This window comes from Protopterus annectens, chromosome 2.part2 (genome assembly GCF_019279795.1).
Source record: "Protopterus annectens isolate FY-2018-M chromosome 2.part2, PAN1.0, whole genome shotgun sequence".
Lineage (NCBI taxonomy): Eukaryota > Metazoa > Chordata > Ceratodontiformes > Protopteridae > Protopterus > Protopterus annectens.
The window spans coordinates 9,115,278-9,138,337 of record NC_056730.1 but is presented as its reverse complement, the minus strand read 5'-3'; the positions used below and the strand labels follow the sequence as shown (position 1 = coordinate 9,138,337).

The window sequence follows — 23,060 nt, the reverse complement described above, 5'->3', positions numbered from 1 at the left end:
CACAATCCATGCATTCCTGTAGGTGCTCATAGAATGCGTTTGAAAAGGATTCTGCGGTTCGGGCAGTATTTTCCACTGGCCCTGGGGCTTTGAAGGATTCCACCTTGGTTTTGAGAAATGTGAAGATGTAATGGGATCCTATCTCGCCTACATTCATAACTGATGGGTTCGGGACTCGGCCACTATATAGTAGAATGAAGTCTCTAATTGGCTGGGCTACCCCTTATCCCAGAATGCACCACGCCTGCTTCCCCAGATCTCCTTTGCCGCTTTTCAAGCTAGACGTGGTCTCGACTTGTCTGGAGCTAAGTAGTTTTTTGGTTACTTTTTGGTCTTTTGGCCTAGGGGTTTCTTCATAAATTTAACAGCTGTTTTAACAGCTTTAAGTGTGTGTGTAAACTTTTTTGGTGTGATTGGTATTTTTTTCTATTTACTGGGCAAGGCCCGTTTAAGTTAGAGGGCCCTTGCCCTTATTTGTGTGTGCTGAAATTGTCTTACTGTACATTCTCTTTTTTTTATCGGGTTAAGCCCGTTTAAGTTAGAGGGCTTCTGCCCATTTTTTGCGTGCTGTATCTCGGGCCAGTCCCGTTTGAGTAAAAGTGCTCATGCCCTACGTAAGGTTGTTTTTTCGTTGTGGTAAAACAGTGGTGTGACAGGATGTCGAAAGAGCAGAAGTCTGGTTTTAAAAAGTGCACTAAGTGTAACTACAAAATGTCCATTACCGATAGTCATGCTGTTTGTGTATATTGTTTAGGACCGAAACATTTACAGGAAACATGCAGTGTTTGTCATGCTTTTTCCTCTAGGGTCTTTCAAGAACGTAAAAATAAGTTGATACTTAAGGGCCTTATTAAGCCATCCTTTGAGGAAGCTTTGGCTTCTCCTTCCTCTCCAGCTTCTAAAAAGAAAAGGTCGTCGGCTCCGACCACTCCGTCGGAACCGACTTCCAAGAAGCATAGGTCGACCTCTTCTTCCTCGGCTCCAATGGCTTTGGAGCCTCGGGTGGAAGGGTCTGCTTTGATACCTCTTTCCTCGGCTCCATTGGTGTCGGAGCCGCAGGTTAGGGGATCGAGAGGCGAATCATCTGCTTCGGCTCCTTTGGTCTCGGAGCCGTTGGAGGTGTGCAGCTCAGACTCTTCCCCCTCGGCCCTGAAGTCTCCTTCGGCACCGATACTTATACATACGGTTCCGGATCCAGTGCCGATAGTGTTGGAGCTGTTTCAGAGCCGGTCCCCTGGTCTATCGGAGCCGAGAGAGAAGTCGTCTCGTCCCCCATCTATTTCCTCTAAATCCCCCAGGTTGTCTGACTCAGATTTGGACAGAGTTATCCAGAGGCTTTTCCAGTCCCCGGTTTTTGCAAAAATGGTCTCGGCTCCAGCCCACTCGGCTCCGGAGCCGGTCCCCACTTCGACACATCCGATTCCTCCTCCAACCTCCTCGGAACCGTTGGAGTCGGTGATGGTGGAGTGGAGCAGAGTCGTCCAGTCGGAACCGAGACTCCCTCGGAGCCTCTTGGTTCCGACCATCATTCCTACTCTGTCCTCGGCGTCAGGGTTCAGTACCGGGACTTCCTTGGTCGGGGCTGAGGGGAACACTTTGGAACTGGTAGCTTCGGTGCCTAGTCTCCCCCTCGGAACATCGGCCGCAGGAATTCCCCGTACCGTCGTGGTCTCTCAGCCAGTGTCCTCCGTAGAGTCTGGAGGTCCTGCTTTTGAGGCCATGAGGAGTGCGCTGGCCATGTCCTTGCTGGCTCAGCAACTCTCTACCTCACCGTCCCTAGACTTGGGAACTGGTGCTTCTGGTGTGCTTCATTCCCACGACAGCGGGGCCCCAAGGCCTGAGGATACCCCCTTGGAGGGTTCCCTTCTCCCGGGAGGTCCTTCTGAATCCGCTTCAGATGAACCTCCAAGGAAGAAATTGTGCAAGAGGAAGCACATTGACTCCCAGGATGAGTCTATCACATCAGATACTGACCTCGATGATGCGGAGGGGTCCCCAAAATCGTCCTCGGATGACGTCTCATTCTCCGATATCCTCGAGATCCTGAGACAGAGAGGCGATTGGCAGTCCAAACCCCCTTCCGCAGAGGAGTCAGTCTTCCTCAAGGCTTTTGGGGCCCAGCCCTCCGCCTCCTGGGTGTCTCCACCCTTCGATGAATTGCTAGATTTAGTTTCTCGAAGGGTGTGGGAACACCCTGACTCTGTGGAACCGGTGCCCACCAGGCCTAACAAGTTCCTCTCAGCCCCTCCTCAAAAGGAATTTTTGACCAAAGGAGTTGCAGTAGATGCGATGGTGGTGGCATCTGCCACTCAGCAGGATGTGGCAGAGGCTTCAATGTCTATTCACCCTCCTAATAAGGATTCCAGGAGCATGGATAGGATGCAAGCGTACCCTTTCCTCAGCGGCCTTTACCCTGCGGTCGCTGAATTATCTTTGTCATTTTACCAGGCTCCAAAGGGACCTCCTCAAAGAGTTAGGTGAGTCTCTTACGGGTAATCTTCCTGAGGCGTTAGCCCAAACTGTTGGCGCCCAGATGACTACCCTATCTTCGATAGTCAACTTGTCCATGAGGCTCATCTCATATGCGGCCGAAGGGGCGAGTAGAGCAGCGGGAACAGGCGTGGCTCTTAGAAGACACGCCTGGTTACGCTTGTGTCCGTTTGCGGAGGCCTTTAAGTCTTCCTTCACCAACGCCCCCTTTGATGGGTCCTCCCTGTTTGGACCCAAGGTGAAGGACACACTGACTCGATGCGAGCGGGAGGGCAAGACCTTGACTGCCGTGGGGGCCCGTTTCTCTGCTCCCTCTAGACCTTACCCCAAGGCCCAGAGAGGAGGGAAAATGTGGTTCAAAAAATCTCAAAGGTCTTTCCCTACTCCACCAAGTGATCCCCACTCTAGAGGCGGGGGGGATTCAGGAAGACGCCGCCCCAGAGGCAGCAGCGGCCCCCATAACTCTGGAGACCGCGATTCCTTTCATGGTCCATCCTACGCTCACCGTCCCTGAGACATGGCCCGACTGCGCATCTCCGGAGCCAGTTGGGGGTCGCTTTTCGGAACACCCACAGGCTTGGGAATCTATCACCAAGGATCAGTGGGTGCTCTGAACCATAACCGGAGGCTATCTCATCCCTTTCATAAAGCCCCCTCTTCCTATCAGGAAGATCCCGGATGTGCCACCCAGTCAGAGGGATCAAGCAGCAGTCGAGGTCTCAAAGCTGCTAAGAAAAGGAGTCATCCAGCCTGTCCCCGCCGACCAGATCGGATCAGGAACTTACTCAAGACTATTTTTGGTACCAAAAAAGACAGGGGACTTAAGGCCCATTTTGGACCTCAAATCATTGAATCGCTTTGTAAAAAAATCCAAATTCCGAATGGTCACCCTTCAGTCCATTCTCCCGTTATTGGAGAAGGATGTCTGGATGTGCTCCATAGATCTCAAGGATGCTTACTATCACATCCTGATAAGTCAAGAGTCCAGGAGTCACTTACGCTTCTGCCTGGGAACCAGTCATTTCCAGTTCTGAGCACTGCCCTTTGGTCTCACCACAGCCCCCAGGGTGTTCACCAAGTGCCTGGCAGTAGTGACAGCTCACTTGAGAAGTCTAGGATTCCGAGTGTTTCCCTATCTAGACGACTGGCTCCTTACTGCCACCACCAAGCATCTATTAGTTCGGGCGCTTATGACCACAGTCAGTTTGGGTCATTCACTAGGAATCATGTTCAATTGGGGAAAATCTGTGCTGCAGCCGTCTCAGCGTATTACCTTTATAGGCGCAGAGTTAGACACAAGAAGAATGCGGGCATTCTTGCCGGTAGAAAGGATTCAGGTCCTGCAGTCGCAGGTTCAAACCTTGTTACCCAGATCACGAGTTCAGGCCAGACTGATTCTGCAGTTATTGGGCACGATGGCCTCGACTATTCTTCTAGTCCCCTTAGCCAGGCTGCACATGCGGGTGCTGCAATGGCTACTGTCGGTTCAATGGTCCTTTCAGGATCTCCCCTTGAACCATTTGGTCCAGATTACGGAAAGTTGCCATCGGGACCTACGTCGGTGGCTGCTTCGGTCCAACCTGGACCAGGGGCGACCCTTTGCCCTTCAGCCTCCCGTTGCCACGGTGACCACGGACGCCTCCCAGATAGGGTTAGGGGGGGCATTATCTGGACAGGTCTGTCCAAGGTATGTGGCAGGCTCACGAAAAGCACTTACATATCAATATCCTGGAAATGAGAGTGGTGCTACTGGTGTTGCAAGCACTTCATCATGTTCTTCCCCGGGGTACTATTGCGATCCTATCCAACAACATGTCGGTAGTCTGGTACATAAACAAGCAAGGCGGAACCAGGTCCTACCCTCTTTGCCGAGAGGCCATGAGAGTGTGGCATTGGGCGATTTCTACCCAGCGTTTCCTAGTGGCAACGCTCATTCCGGGGAAATCCATTGTGATTGCAGACAGGCTGAGCAGGACTCTCCTGTTGCCCCACGAGTGGGCCCTCAACAACAGGGTGGCTGCAAACATTTTCACCAAGTGGGGCCTCCCTTGTTGCGACTTGTTCGCCAGCCCTCACAATGCGAAATGCAGGGAGTTCTTCACTCTGTCTCCCTCTCAGGGGCAGATTCCCAGGGACGCTCTAGCTCATAGTTGGCCCCCCGGTCTACTTTACACCTTCCCTGTGGTTCCCCTTCTCCCGAAGGTGATACAGAAGGTGATTTATCTATGAAGTGACTTGATTTTGATCGCTCCACACTGGCCTCGTCAGGTTTGGTTCCCCTTCCTTCTGAGGTATGCGGTGGAGGGCCCATGGTTTCTGGAACTGGTACCCGACCTGTTAACTCATCAGTTGGGACAGTCTCATCCATCCCTCAGGTCCTTGAGGTTGGCCGCCTGGTTACTCCACTTCCAACCTTAGTCAGAGATAACTCTCTTTCTACAGACGTCATCTAGATTTTGTCCTCTTCTCACAAACCTTCCACTATTAAACTATATTCCAGCAAGTGGAAGAGGTTTGCTATTTGGGCCCAGCAACGAGGTATAGATCCCCTTACCGCCCCAGTACCTCAGGTTTTAGAATTCCTGGCTTCTCTGTTTTATTTGGGCTCTTCAGTTTCCACAATTAAAGTCCAACTGGCGGCTATCTCTAATTTTCATGTCTCCTTTGAGCCTTCCTTAATGGCAAACAGGCTTTGCAAATCTTTCCTTAAAGGAGCGTGGCTCCTTCGGCCCCCAATAGCCCATCCTGTGCCCTCTTGGGATCTGAATATGGTTCTAGCTTCTTTAACTGCCCGTCCCTTTGAACCAGCAGCTACTTGTGATATAAAATTTCTATCTTGGAAAACCGCCTATTTGGTGGCAATAACCTCTGCCAAGCGGGTCTCAGAGCTTCAGGCTCTCTGTTCTAACCCCCCTTATTTGATTTTTCACAAAGACAGAGTGTCTCTCAAGTTAAATCCCTCTTTTTTACCCAAGGTAGCATCCCCCTTATGCGTTCAACAATCCTTGGAGCTCCCTGTGTTTTTTCACAAATTCTCCAATAGCGCAAAATATATTTTCCATCAGTTGGATGTTCACAGACAACTGCGTTTTTATTTAAGTAGGACCAATCAGACACGAAAGTCAGATCAGCTGTTTGTGTCCTTTGCGGAAAATAGGTTGGGTCAACCGGTGGCTAAAACCACCATAGCCAAATGGATTAAAGATTGCATCTCCTTCATCTATTCACAGTCCGGCAAAGAGCTACCATTCCCAGTCAAGGCTCATTCTACCAGGGCAATGGCTACTAATGTAGCATTTCACTCCAAATTATCGATAGATGATATCTGTGCGGCTGCTACCTGGACTTCTCCGCACACCTTTATTTCTCATTACAAGATAGATGTGGCTTCTCGAGGTAGAGCTTCCTTTGGTTCCACAGTTCTCAGGAGTGTTTTCCAATGAGCCACCCGGGATTTAGGTGCTAGGGATGCTGTCCCATCAGTTATGAATGTAGGCAAGATAGGATCCCATTACATCTTTTAGTTATGTACTTACCATAACTTTGGATGTATGGGATCCATCTCGCCTACATTCATCTCTCCCTCCTCCCCTTCCCATTGGACTTAGAGGAAATGTTGCTACTTACTGAGTTTTTCTCTTGAAGGACTTTAGTTTGTTACAGTTGTTGGTATGTTTCTGTGCCTGGATGTAGGTATATAAAAGCGAACAAACAAGATCTGGAGAAGCAGGCGTTGTGCATTCTGGGATAAGGGGTAGCCCAGCCAATTAGAGACTTCGTTCTACTATATAGTGGCCGAGTCGGAGCCGATCGCTCCGAACCCATCAGTTATGAATGTAGGCGAGATGGATCCCATACATCCGAACTTATGGTAAGTACATAACTAAAAGTTTGCTTTTGAGAAATTTTTCACAGTGGTTTCTTTGGCTGGAGGTGGGGACGGGATATGGATGTCCAGTGAGATTAGTTTATGGTCTGATCTTGCCAGTGAGGGGTTTACCTCTGGTGTGGAACATAGAGTCACCATGTTGGTGAAGACCATGTCCAATATGTTGTCCCCTCTTGTGGGAGTGGTGACCAGTTGTTCCCGTTGGGCAAGGGTGCTTGGGCTTGAGTAATTTTCCCAATCAATGTTTGGGTAGTTGAAGTCACCCAATATTATGGTGTTTGGAGAGACCTTCATATTCTCCAATGTTTTCAGGAAAGACGAGTGAGGTTCCTGAGATTGGGAAGGTGATCTGTAGCAGGCTACAAACTGAAAGGCAGTTTTGCCCACTGTTAGTTGCACATGGATGGTCTCCGATGCCTCATGCAGTGCCACTAACCTGGAGGTATAGGTATCTTTGATGAATATAGATACTCCCCCTCCTTTTGTGTTTCGGTCCGGGTTTTGGGGCCGAAAAGCATAGTATGAGTTATAACCTGGTAGTGCTGGGGTGCTCTCGGGAGCCTTGAAACAGATTTCTGTTACTGCACAGATATCGATATTCTCCATACTGAGGAGAGCCTAGAGTGCGTGCATCTTGAGATTTAGACTTCTGGTGTTTAGTAGCATTACCCTTAGTTTTTTTCTCCTTGTGTTGTCTATGGAGGTGAGTTTGTCTTTTGAGCCTTGCCTAAAAAGGGCACTGTGGGGGTGGCAAGAGCCTTAGCCAGTATTCGAAAGCCCAGGGGTGATAGGTGCAAGCAGTCCCTAGCGAAGCAACATGGCTTGTCGAGCATGTCATCCCAGGCTGACAGACACTGGATCCCCTTTGAATGACACCAATACTTTAGCCAGTTGTTAAAATTGATCATTTTGTCTTTATACTGTGGCATCATTCTTGGTGAGGGCAAGATGCTACTCAAGGTCAGGGTCATACCGGCGTGGGCTACGTGATCAGAGAGCTCCTCTATGTCTCTTTTCATGTAGTCCAGGGAGGTATGTCTCAGGTCATTCACACCAGCATGGACAATGACAGAGTCATATTTGTACTTGCTTTGGAGTGACCTGAGTGCTTGTTTTATGTGGCGGATCCTGGCGCCTGACAGGCAGCTTACACTGACCTTCTCCTTGTTCAGTCTGGTGAGTGGGACGTCAGTGTGTCTGACAATAGAGTCACCTATTACAGGTGTATTTGGTGTGTTGTTTAGCCTTAAGGGCTATGACTGTGTGGCACACTGACTTTGTGAAGTATGTGCTACGTGGGTATTGTTGTGGGGTAGCGGTTGCTTGGATGTCTGCTTTGGAGGTCTCTGCTGCTTTGGCAGATTTTTATTTAGAGCCTCCGAGTATGTTTTTGTGTGTTTATGTGTTTGGTTTGCTGATGCGATAGGTCTATGTGAGACTGGATTTGTGGTGTGAGTGGTTACCTTCTCCTCCTGACTGACTGTGCCAGTCTTGGATTGAGAGAGATCAGCCTCCAGTTTGGCTGTATAGTTGCATCTCTCACATAAATTTGAGCTTGTTGGGAGGAGAAGAGGGTGGTCTGTGTAAATAAGGCAATTGTAACATTGCCTCAAGATTCCCAGATTCACTAGCTGGACTGGAGAGTAAACCTGCAACTGTCTTTTGGACATGCCAGAATAGGAACTGTTTATTGACTGATCAGAAAGGACTAATAGGGAGCCAAGTACTTATAAAGAGTATAAGCGGGTGTAGTGCTTTAGTTTGTTAGTGTTTACTTATAAGATTTGAGCAAGTGCAGGGCTTTAGAAGGAAAATAGAGTGCTTACTTTGAGAGGTAGAACAGTTCTAAGGGAAAAAGTGAAGAGTAGACTTTGTGGATCCGGGAATAGTTTAAACCTGTTTAAGCGGCACTGCCCGATGCTGCGCAGTGCGCAAAATCACTCAAAACCGTGCAAATGCAGGTTTTAAAGCAGGGAAAATGAAAGAGATAGGAATTGACCCAAAACGGACAGTAAGCTACTAGTTTCTGGGCTGAGACCACTCCTCCAGGGACAGATAGGCTGCTCAAAGCTCCTCACTCTCACTGGTGAACAGAGAAGCTTCCTCCTACCCAAGTAAGGATATGGGCAACACAGGAACCTATACCACAGTCTGGAATTCAGCAAAGCCTGAAATCTGGACTAATCTAGTTCAGTAAGGCGGGAAAAGGAATATTTTTTTTTGTTTTTTTGTTTTTGTTGTTTTTTATTTTGCAGAGAATAACAGAAAATCACACAGAAAACACTGTAAATGCTATAAACAGGCTAGCACACTTGAGTGTGTAGCCTACAACAATTAAAGAATGCAAAAACGACTTTTTAGAAAGTGCAACTGTAAAAGCAGGTAAGGCAATACAATTTTAAATTTTTTCAAACACAGATCAGTGGGAAAATGCAGTCGGAGTAGAAAGCAAAGAAAAAAAATACTTAAATCAGTTGAAAGTCTCTCTTAGGTCTCTCTGTTGCCTGTATCACTTTGCAGGACACCACGAGGAGCTGTGCTGAGTTGTATACTGGTGCAAAACCGCGCAAATGCAGGTTTTAAAGCAGGGAAACTGACTCCCCAAAAGCTAGGAGGAAGGCTCTCCCTTTGCGAAGAAAATTGACTTTCTGTGACGAAGGACCAGTGTTTCTTAAAGATAATTTTTCAGTGATACAAATTCTCTTTCAACGCACTCCCAATTCCAAGAGGGTACCCAGCCTTACCTCTAAATCAGTAGGCAGGGGCATTGAAATAAGTCCAAACTGTCATATCCCAGGGGGCAGTAGAACCTGTTCCCACAGATCAAACGGGCAAAGGCTTTTATTCCAGACTATTCCTTGTTCCTGGAAAAAAGGGCACTTGGTGCTCCATCCTGGATCTATCCATTCTGAACACCTCCCTGGTGATCCCCAAATTCAAAATGCTAACTTTGCAGCAGCTGCTGCCTATGCTGGCAAAAAATGCGTGGTTAGTGACTCTAGACCTAAAAGATGCTTAGCTCCACATCCCCATATGGGAATCCTGCAGGAAATACCTGCGCTTCAGATCAGGCTGACAACACTTTCAGTTCTCTATGCTACCCTTTGGCTTATCTATTGGTCCCAGGGTATTCATCAAATGCTTAGCCCCGACCATAGCATTTTGCAGACAGAGAAATATACAGTTTTACCCTTATCTGGACCTCCTCTTTGTCAAAACCCTCCTATAACTTCCTTAGGGTTCACCATCAACAAGAAAAAATCAAAGCAAACACCCTCCAGGAGGGCCATTTTCTTGGGCGTACTGCTGGACACATCATCCCAAATGGCCTTCCTATCCCCAGAAAAGCAGAGCTTCCTGCCTCTCTACTTTACCCAGCTAAAGAAATTCTGTACCAGGGAGTATCACCACCTAGTGTGGAAGGTGGATGTCTTGACCTTCCCCTGGAACTCCCTCTTTGTGTACACATTCCCTCCTCTGCCTCTTATTCCCAAGGTACTGATCAAGATAAGGGAGGAGAGACCAAAGGCCATCCTCATTGCTCCAGATAGGGCCAGACAGCATTGGTACCCCTTACTGCGCAACCTGACATCACATCCTCCCAGGCAGTTTCCCCTGATCTCAGACCTCGACTCGGGTGGGGGGGGGATCCTGCACCCAGACTTGCAGACTCTCAAACTGTCAGCATGGCTAATACTCTAAAAGCAAGCAGGGGGCCCCAGTTAAGCAAGCAGGTCCATAGACATTATCACAGAGGCCAGAAGGCCCAGCACCAGAAAATCTTACGCAGGAAAATGGAAATGATTCTGCTCCTGGAGTCAGTCCAGAGGGTGCAGTTCCTCACAACTTTCCATCCCTCTTATCCTAGACTATATAGTGGAGTTACTCAATAGTGGCCTCTCCTTCTCTTCTGTTAAAATCCAAGCCTCAGCCATTTCAGCTCATTTTGATAAAGACCAGCCCCTGTTCTCACATCCTTTGATTAAAGAATTCCTCAGAGGGGCTTCTAATATCAGACCTCCCAGAAGGCCACCCCACACCAGCCTGGGACCTGAATTATGTTTTGGAAAAACTAACCTTACCATCCTTCGAACCTGCTGTTTCAGCAGAACTGAAGTACCGCTCCTGGAAGACTGCTTTTCCACTAGCTATCACCTTAGCCAGAAGGGTTTCAGAACTTCAGGCACTGATGGCAATTGAACCCTTCACCATTTTCCATGGAGACAGGGTCTCTCTGAGGACTAACCTCTCCTTTATGCCCAAGGTGGTATCTAAAGTGACTCTCCACCAGGCCATACATCTACCCACCTTCTTCCCTAACCCTCAAAACAGAGGGGAAAGAATTCTCCACTCACTAGGTGTGCACAGACAGCTGAAATACTACCTGGACCGTACTAAACCCTTCAGGAAAACAGACCAACTTCTTGCCACCTTTGCCCCAGGGGCAGAGGGGAAGCCCATTTCCAAGCAAACCATTTCCAAATGGATATCACACTGTATCGATTTCTGCTACAAATTACATGGGAAACCACCCCCAAAGTCTATTTGAACCCATTCCACTAGGGCAGCCTCCACTTCCACAGCATTCTTTAGAGGAGTTCCCACCAGGGACATCGTAGAAGCTGCCACCTGGACCTCTGTCCATACCTTTACAAAGCATTACCACGTACTTCTTTTCTCTAAGGCTAGGGCAGGGTTTGCCTCTGCAGTTCTGCAGGGCATGCTTACCCATGCCTAGGTCTCTAACAAATCCTTCCACCCATCTCCTCAGCTTTGGGAATCCTCCAAATGACTGCAACAGTGAAACACGAAGAACATAGTACAGTTGTGTACACTTACCATAAATGCAGATGTCCGAGTGTATTCACTGTTGCAGTCCTGGTTTCCCTGCCTCCTTCCCCCTATATCCTCTTTCCTAAGGGGGAAACAAGCTTCTTATGGTGGCTTTTAGCCACCGGGACCACTTTACCATATTTCCTTGGACTTCTGACTGGTTAGGGCAAAAACAACTGATGTAATGGCGTTGGCTGCCTTGCTTTATAGCACTGATGAGCTGATGATAGTCAACAAGTGACAGCAGCCGACGCAGAAAAACATTTGACTCTGGTATTCGGGCCGACCGAGGGCTGCCACAGCAGGGATAATCCACAGGTGATGACTGCAACAGTGAATACACTCAGACATCTACATTAATGGTAAGTGTACACAACTGTACTTTCCTCATTTCAAGGGTAGATTCACTTTCCCTTCATTAAATCTACCTTCTGTGCTCTTGTGAATTAAATTGATTGATACTTGGCTCTGTTCATGTACCAATCCAGGCTAGTCCATACCCTTAACATAATGTACTACCCTCACCAAAACCAAACCAAACCAATTGTATTCACCTCTCCATTGCAAACTCAGCAACTAAATTAAAAACAACTGTTTCCACTTCTCTGCTGCTAAAATAGCAGCTAAATCATGAATTTCTATTCTTCTCTACCCCTCTCATCTTCTCCTTTGGAGAACCAGCATATATCTCCCTGGTAAAAGTAGCTGACTCCAAATCCAGCTCCAGACAAGTGACAAGTGGACTACCTCAGGGTTCAGTCCTGGGATCCCTCTTATTTGGCATTTACTTCTCTGAAGTACAGGCCACCACTAAGGGACTCTGGCTAACAAAGTTTGCAGCTGACTGCAAACTGGGAGCCATTATCGAATCCCCAAATGATGTGGATACTCTACAAAAGGCAGAATAACCAGAAGAACGTGAGCACTCCAAAGGACACCACCTTTATTCACAAACAGTTAAGCACTTTCCTCTCCACTACAGAGACTTCCTCAGAACAAAAATCGCAACCTTACCCAACCAAGTTAAATATACCGATAAATTATTCAATTAAGCAACAATTAAAATCCTTAAAGCAATATCAAACTTCCAATGTTAACATAGTTCACCACATTGTTTTAAAAAATTCTTAAAAATAAGATTTAAACAAAATGTTACATTGTTTTATATTAAAAATGTGTTTATATAAATTAACAAACCAAAAACAAATTTTTACATTTTTTTTTTAAAAACCTAAGTTCTCAAATAAAATGGCAATTGTTTATGGATGCCTCTAGATTTCCAGGCATCAATGAAACCATTAGTATTGCTAGCATTCTTAAACATGATCAAATTTCAGGTTAGTTTATTTGAGAATTTAGGTTTTTAAAAACATTTTTTTTTTTTATTTTGTTTTTGGTTTGTTAATTTATATAAACACATTTTTTAATATAAAGCAATGTAACATTTTGTTTAAATCTTGTTTTTAAGAATTTTTAAAACAATGCAGTGAACTATGTTAACATTGGAAGTTTGATATTGCTTTAAGGATTTTAATTGTTGCTTAATTGAATAATTTATGGGTGTATTTAACTTGGTTGGGTAAGGTTGTGATTTTTGTTCTGAGGAAGTCTCTGTAGTGGAGAGGAAAGGGCTTAACTGTTTGTGAATAAAGGTGGTGTCCTTTGGAGTGCTCACGTTCTTCTGGTTATTCTGTGGTATACTCTACAAAAGAGCCTTACAGAAACAGATGCTTGGTGCCAGAGCCATGGGCTCAAGCTGAATGCCAAGAAATGTATAGTTATCCCCTTTGGGAAAAAAACATGTATCCATGATTTATCACATAGGTGGCAGTACACTAAACACCGAAAATGTGATAAGAGACTTAGGGACACAGGTGGACAGTAATCTCAATTTCAGTAACCACATCGCCGCAACAGTCAGAAAATCCTTGTATGTGGCACACCTCATCACTAAAGGCTTTTCATCCAGAAAAAAGGAGATCATTGTCCCACCGTACTCGTCCCTCATTAGACCCATTATAGAATACAGCGCCCCATTTGGTATGTACCTCTCAAGATATCTGCAACAACTGGAAAGGCCGCAGAAATACCTCACTAAAAGAATCACAGGCCTAAAGCAGATGCCCTATGCTGACAGCCTTAAAAAAATCCAGCTATACTCTGTCGCATATTGTCTACTCCGAGGCGATCTCTGCTTAACATACAAGGCCATGTCATACCCAGAGCTGTTGGACATGCTACACTTAAAACATGCTGGAGGGATAGGTTCCTGACCCAGAGACTCCCCAGACTCTGGAATAGACTGCCCATACATGTCAAGCAAAGCGCCTCTTTGGCCCTCTTCAAAAGGAACCTTGATGATTGGATGGGAGAAAGGAAATTCACCCCAGGGATCACGTCAGTCGCCCTGCTAGACAGGGGTCCAGGGAAGTAAATAGTGTGGGAAGAAATAGCCAGGGAATTGTTATGGCTAGGCTTGTATAGGCCCTAGGGCCGATAGCTTAGTACCATCCTGTGAACCTGTGGTATAGGCAACTAAATCTTAATATTTTATAATTTTTACTCTGACATGTAATACATTGAATTTGCTCTACATTCCTCTGATATACTAACAATTAGATTAAGTCCTACATCTTTTCTTAATACTTGTATCATATTGTATTTCTGTAAAAATATTTGTTATATATGTGATGTATCTTTAACTTTGTACATAAATGTGTGTAGTACAAAATGGTTATCACTATCCTAATGTAGTTTGTTATGCTTACTAAATGTGGAGCTTTTCTCCCTGGGGCTCTACTGAAAAACAGCTTGTGTCCAGTCAGACTTTCCCTGTTATCAAATGTAAAATAAATAAAAATAAATTGTGGTTTTACCAGTTTTTTACAAAATCCTTGTACTGTCATGTATTACTCATGTATAAAGCTATTTTTCCTTATCAGAAGACCGTATACCAGTTATTTCTAAAAGGTTAGTCTTGATGTTTACGTGTCTTTATGTAATCTAAATCTCACCCGTTGCATTCTACTGAACTCTGATTCTTGAGTTCTTACCCACTGTAATGTGCCCCTCATGCTTAACTGCCTTTAGATTAATAACAGTAAGTAATAAGAAGCAGGTGTGAGATTCAAGGTGCTGTATTTAGCGGTCTTCATATCATAGAGGATCAAAGACCTTTTTGGATGCAGAATAGGCTAAGGTGAAAAAAGTTTAGCCAACAAATGGAAGGGGAATCTGCTTCTCATTCTTCTGACAATAATAATTCTCTTAGAGTGATTCTGTTAGTGCAGTATTTTTCATCGTTCCAAGGATAAGTGCTTGAATAACAGAAAAAAAGCATAAGAATTGACAATAAGAATCTGGAGTACCTTGAATTTGAACCAAAGACTGGTTTTGCCAGATGGAGATAATCAGACAGAAGACCAACAACGTTGTGAAATTAGTGAATAAATGGGAGACTGTAAAGGTTGACTCTTTGGCACAGAGGAATAGAGTTTTGTCTGTGCCCCAGGTGACAGGGGTTCAGTTAACAGCTGCAGCTTTGGAGGAGCCAATCAGAGAAGAGGAAGAGTGAAGGAATGTGGTCCGCTCACCTCTCTTGGTGGGAGGGTATGGTCTGTACACATTTGGAAGCTCACAGTGTAGTGTGGTCTCCCTGCCTGACACCTGTTTGATAACTTCCCATATTGTAGGGGAGGGGTGGAAGTAATGGGGCTGTCCTCTGCAGATAGCTCACTGCATTCCCCTCGTGAGTGGCTCACCTGCTGCAGATGTGGTTAGGACTATGGAGAAAATTTGAAAAAGGTTCAAACCACCCTTAAAGGCTCCCTCAATTTCATCTCCTCGCTCTCATCTCTTACCTGGTAAAGGGGACTTTTTAGCTCGTAGACCAAGAAGAGGATTTGGTGGTCAGTAGACCACAGGGGCAAACATTGCAGAATGAAAAATAAATCCTTTATTCTTATGAGCACTTGTCATTCTTGTTTTTCAGTTCTTTCCGTATTTTCATGTATTATTTTGTATTTCCATGTATTATTTTCCATTTGTCCCTTCTGTATCCCAAATCATCAGATTTGTTAGAATCAGTTTCACTTCTAGATTTTAAATGCAAAGTCATAACTGTTTTCCCAGCACTAATTATTTTTACTTAGTTTATTATTAGCTTGCTGGGCATGTTTAAGCCAAGTGCATGATTTATATTCATGTCAAGAGCAGGGATTACATGTGCCATCTTTAAAAATGTGTATTTATCTGGTGGAAATCTTAGTATATTGCCCAGCTATGCCAACATCAGCGCACATTCTATAAATGCGTCAGCTTATTACTTTGGCAGCCCTATTGTCCTTTTGTGCTCACTCTGATTTGCAAGTGCTAGGAAGTGAGGAAGAAAGAAAACCAACAGTGTGTGTAGTTTTGACAGCTTGCAGCATTACATATAGAGGGTTGCAGTAAGCACTGTAGTATCTGCTTTAAACCTAAAGCAAAATACATGGTGTCCATGGTTGTGTTAACTTGCAGCATGTGTGTGGCATGTGTTTCTTGTTTCTGACAGTACTTGTGGGAGCAGTTTTTATTCATCCATAGCAAAATGCTATGTACTGCTTTTGCAAAGCTTACATCCCAATGCATGCATTTGTGAAAACTTGCAGTAAGTAGTGAGATTTATGGCACTTGTTTGCCAGTAAGTATGACAAGTTTTTTTTTATTTTTCACTTAGAGTAAAATGCATAAACTGCAAAACGTGTTACAGTATGTGAAGTTATGACAACATGCAGGAATTGTCATACTTATTTGTTGGCAGTTGTGAAAACAGTATGTGTTTGTTTTTGTCAAACACTAAGTGCTGTATGATGCTTTTCCATGGTCATAAACTTTAAATTTTGCTAAAGGAAATACTCCAAACAGAAATGTTTTCTTAGAAAGTGTGTGTTTAAAAGGACAGAAGTCTTGGATGATGGTTCTTGTTGTTTGGAGTTTTTTCTTTGGTTTATTTTGTGTTCCACTCTACCAAAAAGGACACGTTTTCTTTGGATTAAACTATAAGTCTTACTTCATAGTATGTACAGTTGTGACAGCTTGCAGGGGGTGTGTGGCACTTGTTTGCTGGTTTATTCTTTGGTACATGATGAAATCCGGTTTTCATGCCATTTCGCTAGAGGAAGTTCATGATATCAGAAGGTACAGAAGGGAAATGGGTAAACTGGGTAGCAGTGAATATTAACCAAGCTTAACCTTTTACTGTGGTAAAAGAATTCAGACAACATTGCATACATGTCTGTAGTATTGCCTGCTGACTGCTGTCTGTAGTATTCTTAGTTGAAAGGCTTTGATTTTCATGTTGCGATGTATTCAGAGAACAAGAAGGAGAATAGATTGGCAAAGTCCTGAACTCAAAACCAAGTAAGAAAACCACTTATAGCAAATGTTTAAATATTTGTATGTAAAAGGATGGCATAACAGTGTGTTGAAACAGAAAATGTTGTAACACTGGCAGCCTTAAGTCATAGGAGCCCTGATGTAAAAATCCTTGCTGATGTACCATTTTGAAACACCATCAATGTTTTCTCTACAAGTACAGTATTAAAGCTAATTATTTAATATGATGCTGCAGTAATGTATGCACATCATTCTGAACTAAATACGTTTCCCAATGCTGCTTTATGAATAACCAAGTTACCACGTGGTGCTTTTTTGGGGGAAGTTTTCCTCCTTAATATGATATAAAATTAGGCTGATCTGTAGGCTTTCAATATTTTCAATGCCAGTCTGATATTTCTTTCATCAAATGAGTCTGAGGCTACTTAATATAACACAGTTTATTCTTCAGTCATCTGATGTATGCCAACTTTAAAAATGTACATTAAGTTCTGACATGTTAGGACTCACTACATGGAATCAGTTTTAATCTAGTAGCTCCTGAACTTCAGAGATTTTTAACATCATTTCAGATTGTTAGTTAACCCTGTGGTGTGGGCGGCCATGGCGGTGCAGTGGTTAGCATTGCCACCTCACAGCAAGAGCTTCTCTGGTTCTATCCTCGACTGGGGTGCCTTCTGTGTGGAGTCTGCATGTATTCCCTGTGGTCATGTGGGGTTCCTCCGGGTGCTCCGGTTTCCTCCCACATCCCAAACACATGCTGTAGGTGGATTGGATACTCTAACTTTGCCCTAGACGTGAGTGCATGCGTGTGTGTGCCTCCCGTGGAAGGTTGGGTGCCGGGCTGGCAACTAGACACCGTAAAACTCCACTGCCAGTCATGAGCGGACAGATGATCCGCTGTGCCGACCCCTAACTGGGAAAAGCCGAAAGAAGAAGAAATTAACCAATGGTGTGAACATTTACAAAAAATTGTGAAATCAAATGGTTCTTCACATGCAAGGTTTCTTCATTTTTCTTATATTTTTCAGAATATACTGCTGATATCTTTATGCAGCACTAACAGTCAGAAAATGTTTGCCAGATGATAGATAAATAATTGCAGGATTGTATACATGGCTATAAGTCTCACAGATGAATTGGAATATATGAAAGTTTTAAGCCAGAGATGTTCTTATTTGTGATCACTGAGGGAAACACAGTCACTGAATTTAATTGTTTTAGTTACTTACTACCCTGGGACTTGGTTGGTATTTGATTTTCACCCAGGTTTGGTAGTGATATTAAACAGCATTTTTAAAATTTGAATTTAATGTAATATAGAGATTGCAAGGAAATAAATCAGGCCAAGAAAATATTATGGTCTGCTGTTTTCTGATACTATTAATTGTCTATAAATAATTTCACTAAGTATTAATACCTCTGCAAAACATAAAATAAATATCACTTAGAAAATATCCTTTTGCTTTATAATATTTATTTATTTATTTATTGACTTTGATTAAAGTTTTATTTTCCAGATGATCAGTTCTGCTTTTACATATTTGTGCTTTGTTTCTTTCAGTAATATTTAAGTTGACATTACCTACTGAAGAGTATCCAAATTATAACATCATCGAATTAAAACGATTATATGACCATCAGGATAATATCCGTGCATTGTCTAATGTTAATGGTAAGTCTACACGTTGAATAACAAATGCCAGATGTCCTTTCAAGCCTTGGAGGTTTGACACACTAAAGAAAAAAAAAATGTTTCTAAGGTATTGGCATCAGTAAATCGAGCAGCATTGTTAAAAAAAATGAGTTTGTGTTTGGATAGTAGTCGGTGAATTTTTTAATTATTTTAAACCTGCTGGAACCTCTCATTCTCAAAGGGGACTGGAGGAGGAAACATCTCGATGACAGTAAACGTACAAGGGAAACAGAAATACACTGTGAAGCAAGAACTCTAAAGAGAAACATCACCCGTCATGCACAAAACAAGAGTGAGCGCACAAAGATTGCAACTAATAGCAAAATTGAAGGGGTATTTATATAGGTCGATAATATGATACTTAGGCAAAAATCATAAATAAAAAAATCATGCTCAGAGCTGCAAGAAAACTCTGTCTTAACCAGTGAGTTAAAAATGTAATCCGCAATGAAAAAAAGACTAAGCTGTTAAGGTTACAAAAATGAAGATGTAATGAATGGTCGTTACATTCGCTCACTTCTATCCAGTGATCATTAGTGTTATGGAAGTGCCTAGAAGTTTTCATGGATGGCTGTACCATTACTGAGATATTAGCATATTATTTTAACTTTATATCCGTTCTTTGATTACACATATCACTAGGAAAGATATTGAACAGGAGGGAGACAAGAGTAGATTCCTATGATACTCCTATATTTGATAGAAATTACTGTGAGAAATATTTGAGTAAGCCACTGAACTACTGGGGTGTGATTGTAAAGCAGATATTGAACTGCTAGAAGACTGTAAATGAGTATCCCACGTGTTATAATTTGGATTGGAGGAGATGATTGTTTACAACATGAAAATTCTTGAAGAAATATGAAAATACATTTGAATAAATAAGCCCTTCAGCTTTGTGTGATGTAATAGGATCTTTAGTAAGACAATTCAAGTCTTGTGTCCTTAGTGTTGTGTTGGAGTAATTATCTTTAGTTAGGTATCGAAATATACAACCATCTCCAGAATTGTAAAACAAAAGCAGTTAGGCAGAGATTAGTAGTACAAACCAAAACACAAAACATCACCAGAATTGTAGATAAAGGGCTAAGAATTGTGATGGTTCCATAATACTGCAATTTTCCTTAATCTTCACTGTTATGCAAGGCTATAATCTTAGCTTGCTTCCAGCGGTTTGTGATTGATCCTTCTGAAGACAGAAGATTTATTTTGTCAAAGGAAATGTTAAACAAGCAGAATTTTGTTTTAGTAAGCTGGGGATAGGCAGTCAGTGAAAGGGGTGCCATGTTGTTTTAGCTTTAATTATAGCTTCTTTATAGTGGCTGCTGTGACATATTGAAAGCTGAACATGCATGGGGATAGACTGGCTTGGGGTGGGATATTATAAATTTCATTTTATTGACTGATGTATTTTGAATTAATAGTGTCAAAAAAATGTGCAAACATGTTGGCAGTATCCTGAGGAGATGAGAACTTGAGAGGGTCATCAATGGTTCTTTCTAATTTTCCAAGTACCCTGTTGATGGTTGAACAGAAACCAGTAGGTTATTAAAGTTAGTTTTTTTTTCAAATTCTTGAAGTAGCCTTGTTTGGCCTTTCTAATTAATAGCTGTCATTTACTACATATTTTGTGTTTCTTATGAGTTTCCATGTCATTCATTTTTCCATAAAAATTCCCAAGCTCTATCACATAATGCTATACTTTTCCTCACTGCTGCATCTGTCTGTGCTAGCTTGGTCTTCACTTGTTTGTCGGGTTAGTGAGGAAGGTGTTCAGGATGTCAAATGCAGTGTTGCTATCTTGAGAAGGCACTTCCAAGCCATCTTCCATATTCTGTTTCATATAACATCTGTTGATATATTTTCGATACTGAAGGTGATGACAGACTGTGAAAGTTGCTAGGTGGGCATTGATGTGGTTAAACAGAGTATCGCTGAGATTATAATTGTTGGGTAATTTAGTAAAAATCCAGGCAAGTATATTTATTATATATTTGTTTTTGCTTATCTTTTGTTGACCGGGTTAATCCCACTAGGCTAGTGGCCTCATTTTAGGGGCAATCCAAGGTGGTATTTCTATTACAAAGTTTGGCCAATGTATTGTGGAAACTTTCTCTACTCTTTTTAATAAGTGCTGTGGGATCTTTTAAATCAACCTGAGTTATCACCAACTCAAGCAGGTGGGACCTCGGTTAAATGCCTTGTCCAAAGGATGACACAGGAGTGTAACACCCCTCTAATGCTGCACTGCAGTGATAGCAAAAGAGTCACATGGAGTGGGAATAGAACCCACAGTCTTTCTGGTCAAAGGCGAGTGTGTTACCTGCTATGCCACCCAGATTGTTCAGCTTTGCAATTCGTGCAGTTATAGGTTGAATAGATTGTTCAGCTTTGTGAGTTGGATAGTTATATGTTGAGTAAAGCCCATGATAGAATTCAGAAATGACAAATTATATGTGAATATTTGCATCATTGTATATTAAATGTACCTAACAGAATGAGCTCAACAGAACAAATATGAAACCAGCCTTATCTGTGTCTTGTATTAGTTTTTTGTCATCCTTATGCTTAATGTATATGTGTTTTCTATGTGGAGCTGTTTGTTGCTCCTACTGCATTTTATTTTTCTGTATATTTAATTGTTTCATTGAATATTGTGGTCTGTGTCTCTCTGTAGTTATTTATTTTTCTATTTAATTGTTTCATAGAATACTGTGGTCTCTCTCTGTCTCTCCAGTTAGATGTTCTTTGTGTTTCACTGTTGAACTCATTACATTTGGGTAATCTGCTGGCAGGTTGCCCTCAGTCGGCCTGATTAACAAAAAGTCTTGGGTCCTGCGTTGGTTGATGTCCCTTCTTCCATGACGTCAGGGGTATAAAACATGCAGCCGACATCATTACATCAGTCTTTCTTGCCGTGCAGTGCGCAAAGCAGAAGCAGTTTGCAAGTGCCGGTCGGCCGACTCCTGAAATTTTCATTTTTGAGTTTCAGAACCGAAGTCTTCAACTTAAAGCTAAGTACCCCATTGGGGAAACTTTTTCTTGCTCCTTACCGATGTCAGTAAAAGTTAATAATTGCATTACTTGTGGAAAGCAAATAACTCATAAAGATTTTCATTCATACTGTATTCCTTGCCTAGGCCCTGACCACGACGTACCTTGCTGTCGCTTTTGTGCTTTATTTAATCAGCGCACTCTCCGTCGTCTGTACATTTTTGCCTCTAAATATTTTGGTTTTCGGTTTAATTATCCAAAAATGACATCGGTTAGCCATCCGACTACCGGGATTCCAAAAAAACGCAAAGACAGAGACAGGCCTTCGAGGTCCAAAACTGCTGATGCTTCTCCTAAGCCAGTCGCCAGTTCTCAGTGAGGTGCTTTCGCAGCCCGTAATACCTGCTACTTCTGACTCCCAGGCTGCTACTGAGACCCATTCGGAGTCCGGTATGCCGTGAGATGCTTCACCTATGGAACCCACGGATGTCTCTACCTTGGATGGGTCCGGAGCCCCTGTGCAGGCACCGACTTCTGAGGGTGTATTCAGGCCTACAGACTTGCATATTAAACCATCTCCACCTTCAATACTAAGGCCTAAATCTCGATCTATGTCTAAAAAAATGACGCCCAGGCCACATGTTCAGGCCCCTATGCCTAAAAAACAAATGATCAAAATGTCTGAAGATCTAATTACTCTTATCAGGGGTAGTCCACCCCCCCCCCTTCTAAGAGGCCTAGGGCTGAGCTTGACTATGAATCTTCTGATCAGGACTCTGCTTCTTCTGACTCTTCTAATGACCTGGTTTTGTCCATACCTACTTAAGAGAATTCTGATGCAGAGGATTCCATTCCCTCTGCTTTCCCCCCTGAGGACTTTTCTTTTGGGGAAACTTTACATACCTTAAGGGAGCATTTCCACTGGGAAAGCCAGGAATTTTCTGATTCAAAAAAGAGGCTTAGGATTTTCCTTCTTCTACCTCAGCATAGCCCTTTGGCTAAACCTCCTGTACTAGACATTGTTGATGATGTGTTTTCAGAATCCAGTATAGCCCCTGATTCCCTGCCCACAGCTCCTAGTAAACCTGACAGATACTACAGGGTTCTTGAGTCCCACAAGTTCCTTTTCAAAAATCCTGTTGCAGATCCAGAAACCATTTCTCAGAGGCCCAAGGGCATTAGGGCTTCTACTGCTAAACATCCTACCCCTTCTGATAGAGACCCCAGGGCGCTGGATAGATGGGTTAAAAAGGTTTATACTTCTGCAACCTTGGCAATCATGGCTTTAAACTGCCAATTTCATGTTAAAATATCACCAGCATATTATTGGACTGCTTAAACAGAAAATGATGTTGATTTCTTTGTGGAAAATAAGGATTTGCAGGATTTATTGCATTCTGCTGAACAAGTTGGAAAACATACTTTGCAATGTGGCTTTGATTCTTTAGAGACCTCTTGCAGGGCTGCTGTTACTGGGTCTGTGCTTAGAAGGCATGCTTGGCTTAAGGAGCAATCTCTGCCGGATCATATTAAAGTGAAATTGTTGGATGCTCCTTTAAATCAGGACCACCTGTTTGGCAATAAGGCTGAAGTAGTTCTAAAAAAGATGGAAGATAAAGCTAAATCTATGCAAACTGTAAAAGATTTCTTACAACTGCAACCTCCAAGATTTTGTAGGCACTGGCCTACTAAGAATTGGTCCTTTCCAGCTCCTTCCATATCCTCTCAAGCCAAACCCAGACACTCAAAAAGCACCAGGTTTCAGTCCCAGAGGACTCTCAG

General features: G+C 43.3%; 1 protein-coding gene across 3 annotated transcripts in view; it reads left to right on the top strand.

Annotated features, from left to right (window-relative positions):
• Positions 1-23,060, top strand: part of WDR41 (WD repeat domain 41) — a 1,028,182-nt gene that overhangs the window by 657,963 nt on the left and 347,159 nt on the right. For all 3 annotated transcript variants that reach the window (XM_044063698.1, XM_044063697.1, XM_044063699.1), the window contains one exon: positions 18,153-18,263. In XM_044063698.1, the coding sequence (XP_043919633.1) occupies positions 18,153-18,263 (111 nt within the window). The remainder of the gene's footprint in view (positions 1-18,152; positions 18,264-23,060) is intronic.